The following is a 7,592-nucleotide window of genomic DNA, read 5'->3' as shown; positions in this document are numbered from 1 at the left end:
CTCTCATCCCCCACGTGCCCCCCCCATGACCCCCCCCCCCCCCCCCCCCCCCCGTACCGGAGCCGGGTTCGGGGCAGGGTCCGTCGTTGGGGGAGGGGTGGGTGTTGTGGTTGGGGGAGGGGCATCGCTCCCCCCACGCCCCGCCCAGGCTGCAGCAGCACTGCCTCCGGGTGACGCTGGGCGCCAGCAGCGCGCATGCGCGGCTGTAACACCGGCGCTGCCGCCGGGGGCGCTGCGGAGCAGGGCGGGGGCCGCGCCCGAGGGCGCCCCGCAGCGGCCGCGGACGGGATCGAACTCGTGGCGGCCGTCGGGGCACAGGCACAGGAAGGAGCCGTCCGCGTTCTCGCAGCGCTCGGCCCCGCACACCCCGAGCAGGGTCTCGCACTCGTTCACGTCTATGGGGGGCAAGGGGGGGCAATAACGGGGGGCAATAATGGGGGCAATGGGGGCAATAATGGGGGCAATGGGGGCAATAATGGGGGCAATAATGGGGGACAATAATGGGGGCAATGGGGGTCAATAATGGGGGCAATAATGGGGGACAATGGGGGCAATGGGGGGCAAGGGGGGGCAATAACGGGGGGCAATAATGGGGGGCAATGGGGGCAATAATGGGGGCAATAATGGGGGACAATGGGGGCAATGGGGGGCAAGGGGGGGCAATAACGGGGGGCAATAATGGGGGCAATGGGGGCAATAATGGGGGCAATGGGGGCAATAATGGGGGCAATGGGGGCAATAATGGGGGGCAATGGGGGCAATAATGGGGGCAATAATGGGAAACAATGGGGACAATAATGGGGGCAATGGGGGGCAATAATGGGGGGAATGGGCAATAATGGGCAATGGGGGGCAATAATGGGGGACAATGGGGGCAATAATGGGGCAATGGGGGCAATAATGGGGACAATGGTGGCAATAATGGGGGGCAATAATGGGGGCAATAATGGGGGGCAAAGGGGGCAATAATGGGGGCAATAGGGGGCAATAATGGGGGCCAATAATGGGAGGCAATGGGGGCAATAATGGAGGGCAATGGAGGGCAATAATGGGGGCAATAATGGGGGGCAATAATGGGGGACAATGGGGGCAATGGGGGGCAATAATGGGGGCAATAATGGGGGCAATAATGGGGGGCAAAGGGGGCAATAATGGGAGGCAATGGGGGCAATAATGGAGGGCAATGGGGGGCAATAATGGGGGCAATAATGGGGGCAATGGGGGCAATAATGGAGGGCAATGAGGGGCAATAATGGGGGCAATAATGGGGGGCAATGGGGGCAATAATGGGGGGCAATGGGGGGCAATAATGGGGGCAAAGGGTTGCAATAATGGGGGGAATGGGCGGGCTATAATGCGGGGCAATGGGGGCAATAATGGGGGCAATGGGTGCAATAATAGGGGGCAAAGGGGGGTAATAATGGGGGGCAATAATGAGGGGCAATGGGGGCAATAATCGGGGTCAAAGGGGGACAATAATGGGGGGCAATGGGGGGCAATAGGGGTCAATAGTGGGGGCAATGGGGAGCAATAATGGGGGCAATGGGGGGCAATAATGGGGGCCAATGGGGGGGTTATAACAGGGATCCCCCCCCCCGTTGGTCCCATCCGTACCCACGCAGTGGTGGCCGTTGGGGGCCGTCTCGTAGCCGGGGTCGCAGGCGCATTGGAAGGAGCCGGGCAGGTTGAGGCAGGTGGCGTGGGCCCCACACAGGGTCCCGTTGTGGGAGCACTCGTCCACGTCTGGGGGGTAATGGGGTGGCAGGGGGGGAAATGGAGGGGAACCAGTTTGAGGGGGGGGCCTGCATCTATGGTGGGGGGAGGTCCTGGGCAGCTCTGGGCAGCAGAGCATCCTTCTACATCCCAGAGCATCGTCTTAGTCCTGTATCCCAGAGCATCGTCCTTATGGTCCTGTGCCCCACAGCATCCTCCTTTGGGTCCTCTGCCTCATAGCATCCTCCTTCTGGTCCTCTACCCCATAGCATCATCCCTGTGGTCCTGTGCCCCATGGCATCCTCCTTCTGCTCCTACACCCCATGGCACGGTACTAGCCCTTCCCCATGTTCCCTCTGCACCTCATGGCCCCATAGATCCTGATGTTCCCCATAGATCCTGGTGTTCCCCATAGCTCCCCCCACCATGGCCACAGCCCCTCACCATGGCACTCGGCCTGCTCGGGGTCGCTGCGGAACCCGGGGGGGCAGCGGCACTCAAAGGAGCCGGCGGTGTTGGTGCAGAGGCCGCCGGCGCAGAGGCCCCCGCGCTGGCACTCGTCGATGTCTGCAGGATGTGGGGTATGGGGTACAGGGTGTGGGGTATAGGATATGGGGTACAGGGTGTGGGGTATAGGATATGGGGTATGGGGTGTGGGGTATGGGATGTGGGGTGTGGGGTATGGGGTGTGGGGTATGGGATATGGGGTGTGGGGTATGGGATGTGGGGTGTGGGGTATGTGATGTAGGGTATGGGATATGGGATATGGGGTATGGGATGTGGGGTGTGGGGTATGTGATGTAGGGTATGGGATATGGGATATGGGGTATGGGATATGGGGTATGGAGTATGGGGTATGGGATGTGGGGTATGGGGTATGGGATGTGGGGTATGGGGTATGGGATATAGGGTATGGGATGTGGGGTATGGGGTATGGGATGTGGGATATGGGGTATGGGGTATGGGGTATGGGATATGGGGTATGGGGTATGGGGTATGAGGTATGGTGTATGGGATATGGGGTATGGGATGTGGGGTATGGGATATGGGGTATGGGATATGGGATGGGTGCAGGGACCGGGATGGGAGCAGGGTGGCTGTGCCACACGCACCGGTGCACGCGGTGCCCGCGGCCGTGGGGGTGAATCCCTGTGCACAGAGGCAGGTGAAGGAGCCCTCGGTGTTGAGGCATTCCCCGTGCGGGAAGCAGAAATCCCCTTCCAGGCACTCGTTGATGTCTGCGGTCAATGGATGCGGTCAATGGATGCGGTCAATGGATATGGTCAATGGATGAGGTCAATGGATGGCGGTCAATGGATGCGGTCAATGGATGAGGTCAATGGATGCGGTCAATGGATGAGGTCAATGGACGTGGTCAATGGATGCGGTCAATGGATGAGGTCAATGGATGAGATCAACGGACGTGGTCAGTGGACGTGATCAATGGATGCCGTCAATGGATGCTGTCAATGAATACGGTCAATGGATGCCGTCAATGGATGCTGTCAATGGACGTGGTCAATGGATGCGGTCAATGGATGTGACCAATGGATGCGGTCAATGGATGCGGTCAATGGACGCGGTCAATGGATGTGACCAATGGATGCGGCCAATGGATGCGGTCAATGGATGCGGTCAATGGACACGGTCAATGGATGCGGCCAATGGATGCGGTCAATGGATGCTGTCAATGGATGCGGTCAATGGACGCGGTCAATGGACGCGGTCAATGGATGCGGCCAATGGATGCGGGTGTCTGGGGGGGTCCGGGACCTGCGCAGCGGCCACGGTGCGGGCGGAAGCCCACCAGGCAGGGCCGGCACTGGAAGGAGCCCGCGGTGTTCAGGCACTCCTGGCCCGGGCACGCAGCCTCGTTCTCGCACTCGTCGATGTCTATGGGGGGGATGTGGGGGGCTCAGCATGTGGGGAACCCCATGGTGGGGTGACCCCATTGCATGATGCCCCCATTGCATGGCACCCCTATGGCGCCGTGCCCCCAATGATGCCCCCCATCCCCGCTCACCCTGGCAGGGCTCTCCCGGCGCCACGGCGCGGTACCCGCCGGGGCAGAGGCACCGGTAGGAGCCGGGCAGGTTCTCGCAGCGCCCATGGGTGCAGGGGGGGGGGCTCTGGTCGCACTCATCCACATCTATGGGGACACAAGGGGGGGGATCAGCACCCACCAGGACATGGAACATCCCCCCCCCCCCCCCATCAGTGGGTCCCTGCTGACCTTGGCACTCGGTGCCGGCGGCGCTGGGCCGGTACCCGGCCTGGCAAAGGCACCGGTAGCTCCCAACCGTGTTCTCACAGCGCCCATGGGTGCAGGGCCGGGGGCTGCGGCGGCACTCGTCCACGTCTGGGGGGGGCGAAGGCTCAGGAGGATGGGTGGGAGCTCACAGTGATGGGGGTGTGGGGATGGGGGTGTGGGGTGGGTGCGTGGGGATGGGGGTGTGGGGATGGGTGCATGGGGAGATGGTTGCAGGGAAAGATGGGTACCTGCAGCAATGGATGCCCAGGGCAATGGGTGCATGGGGCAATGGGTGCATGGGGCAATGAGTGCATGGGGCATTGGGTGCATGAGGCAATGGGTGCATGAGGCAATGGGTGCCTGTGGCATTGGGTGTATGGGGTGATGGGTGCATGGGGCGATGGGTGCATGGGGTGATGGGTGCCCGTGGCATTGGGTGCTCACCGATGCAGTGGGTGCCCTGGGTGCTGAGCCAGAAGCCGGGGTGGCAGCGGCAGGAGTAGCCCCCACGGTGCGGGACGCAGCGCCCGGGGCCGCAGAGCTGCGGGTTCCGGTCGCACACGCTGCCCGCTGCATGGAACACGCATGGATACACATGGAACATACATGGAACATACATGGAACATGCATGGAACACGCATGGATACACATGGAACATACATGGAACATACATGGAACATGCATGGATACACATGGAACATGCATGGAACACACATGGATACACATGGAACATATGGAACATACATGGAACATATGGAACATACATGGAACATGCATGGAACATGCATGGATACACATGGATAGACATGGAACATACATGGAACATACATGGAACATGCATGGATACACATGGAACGTACATGGATACACATGGAACATACATGGAACATACATGGATACACATGGAACATACATGGAAACACATGGAACATACATGGAACATACATGGAACATATATGGAACATAAATGGACCATATATGGAACATACATGGAACATGCATGGAACATATATGGAACATACATGGATACACATGGAACACGCTTGGACACGCTTGGACACGCATGGAACCCCCCGTACCTGGTGCCTCCGGCGTGGGGATGGGTCCCAGCAGCCCCATGGTGGGCCTGGGCACCACAATGACCTCAGGGGCCGGGGGGGGCTCATGGGGGGGCCGCGGTGGCCTCGTGGTGGCCGCCGGCAATGGGGTGACAATGGGGGGGGGGCCCGATCCTGGTCCTGGTCCTGATCCCGGCGGTTGCTCCTGGTGCCATGGGGCTGGGGCTGCTGGGGGTGGGGTGAGGGTGACTTGGGGGGCTCGGGAGGGGGGGGAATGGATCTGGGGGGGGTCTGGGGGTGCTCACGCGTGGCCGGGGGGGCGGCGGTGCTGGCGCGGGGCTGCCCGAGGGGGACGTGGGTCCAATCCTGCCCCAGGTAGCGGGCGTTGAAGCGGAGGTCGGAGGCGGAGTAGTGGTACCCGGGGCCGGCCGGGCAGATCTCCTTGAACCCCTCTGCATGGGGGGGGGAAAGGGGGGGGTCACCCCCAAATTTGCCCCCCCTCCCCCCCCCAGCATCCCCCTGGAGCATCCGCGGGATGCAGGATGCTGCGTGGTCCATGGGGATCAATGGTGTTCAATGGGGATCAATGGGGGTCAATGGGGATCAATGAGAATCAATGGGGATCAATGGGGTTTAATGGGGATGAATGGGACTCAATGGGGTTCAATGAGGATGAATGGGGGTTCAGTGGGGGTTCAATAGGGATCAATGGGTTTCAAGGGGGTTTCAATGGGGTTCAATAGGGATCAATGGGTTTCAATGGGGTTTCAGTGGGGTTCAATGGGGATCAATGGTGTTTCAATTGTGTTCAGTGGGGATCAATGGGGATCAATGGAAATCAATGGGTTTTCGATGGGTATCAATGGTGTTCAGTAGAGTTCAGTGGAGATCAATGGGGTTCAATGGGGATCAGTGGGTTTCAAGGGGGTTTCAATGGGGTTCAATGGGGATCAATGGGGATCAGTGGGGTTCAATGGGGATCAATGGTGTTTCAATTGGGTTCAGTGGGGATCAATGGAAATCAATGGGTTTTCGATGGGTATCAATGGTGTTCAGTAGGGTTCAGTGGAGATCAATGGGGATCAGTGGGTTTCAATGGGGTTCAATGGGTTTTCAATGGGGTTTCCATGGGTCTCAGTGGGGCTCACCGGAGCCGGGGGGGGGGCAGCGCAGGCAGGACCCCCCCCAGGCCTTGCCCACGCGGCTGCAGCAGCAGATCTGGCGCGTGATGTTGCGCAGCGTGGGGAGCGCGCAGCGCCCGGCGCGCAGCACCCGGAAACAGGGACCCCGCGCCTCCGACAGCACCTGCTGGGCTGCGGAGCGGGACCGGCATCGACCCCATCCCCATCCCCATCATCCCCATCCCCATCCCCATCATCCCCATCATCCCCAACCCCATCATCCCCATCCCCATCATCCCCATCCCCATCATCCCTATCCCATCCCCATCCCCATCACCCCATCCCCATCCCCATCACCCCATCCCCATCATCCCCATCATCCCCTCCCCATCATCCCCCTCTTCATCATCCCCATCCCCATCATCCCCATCATCCCCATCCCCCTCTTCATCATCCCCATCCCCATCATCCCCATCTTCATCCCATCCCCATCCTCATCCCCATCCCCATCATCCCCATCTTCATCCCATCCCCATCATCCCCCTCTTCATCATCCCCATCCCCATCCTCATCCCCATCCCTATGCCAATCCCCATCCTCATCATCCCCATCCCAATCCCCATCTTCATCATCCCCATCCCCATCTTCATCATCCCCATCCCCATCCCCATCCTCATCCCCATCCCCATCCCCATCTTCATCCCATCCCCATCATCCCCATCCCCATCCCATCCCCATCCCTATCCCAATCCCCATCCTCATCATCCCCATCCCCACCCTCACCCTTTTCCCCTCCCCATTCACATTCCCGCTACCACCCAATCCTTGTCCCCCCCCGCTCACAGATGCAGCTGGACCAGGACGCATCCAGGAGGAAGCCGGGGGGGCAGAGGCAGGCGAAGCTCCCGGGGGTGTTGGTGCAGAGCCCATTGCGGCAGAACCCGCCCCGGCCGCACTCATCCACGTCTGGGGGGGGGCGAGGGGGGGCACCATCAGATCTCCCCTTCCCCATCCCCCATCTCCCCCCCCCCCCCCCCCCCCATTCCCGGCCCCCGCTCACCCTCGCAGGACCCGTTCTGCCGCTGGAACCCCGGTGGGCACGGAGCATCCGACTGGGGCAGCTCTGGGGGGAACACGGATGAGCCCCCCATACACCCCCATAACCCCCCATAGCCCCTATACCCCCATACACACCCATAACCCCCCCATACACCCCCATAGCCCCCCATAGCCCCAATACCCCCATACACACCCATAACCCCCCCATACACCCCCATAACCCCCCAGAGCCCCTATACCCCCCCATACATACCCATAACCCCCCCATACACCCCCATAACCCCCCCTAACCCCTATACCCCCATACACACCCACAACCCCCCATACACCCCCATAACCCCCCATAACCCCTATACCCTCCCATATACCCCCATAACCACCCTATAACCC

General features: G+C 60.7%; 1 protein-coding gene across 1 annotated transcript; it reads right to left on the bottom strand.

The window, feature by feature from the left end:
- Positions 1–57: 57 nt before the first annotated feature.
- LOC130607428 (latent-transforming growth factor beta-binding protein 4-like) lies at positions 58–7,266 on the bottom strand (the record flags this gene model as incomplete). Its single annotated transcript, XM_057424497.1, has 13 exons — positions 58–395; positions 1,615–1,836; positions 2,158–2,280; positions 2,826–2,951; positions 3,487–3,606; positions 3,737–3,862; positions 3,947–4,072; positions 4,409–4,534; positions 5,044–5,202; positions 5,235–5,474; positions 6,171–6,335; positions 6,987–7,109; positions 7,204–7,266. Coding segments are annotated over 13 exons (2,057 nt in total), but the record flags the coding sequence as incomplete, so codon positions are not given.
- Between the last annotated feature and the right edge of the window lie 326 nt (positions 7,267–7,592).

The sequence above is a fragment of the Pezoporus wallicus genome, unplaced genomic scaffold (assembly GCF_028554395.1).
Source record: "Pezoporus wallicus isolate ANWC-B61680 ecotype Strahan unplaced genomic scaffold, APGP_CSIRO_Pwel_v1 contig_14247, whole genome shotgun sequence".
In the NCBI taxonomy this organism is placed as follows: domain Eukaryota; kingdom Metazoa; phylum Chordata; class Aves; order Psittaciformes; family Psittacidae; genus Pezoporus; species Pezoporus wallicus.
This window is presented reverse-complemented; position numbering and strand designations above follow the sequence as displayed.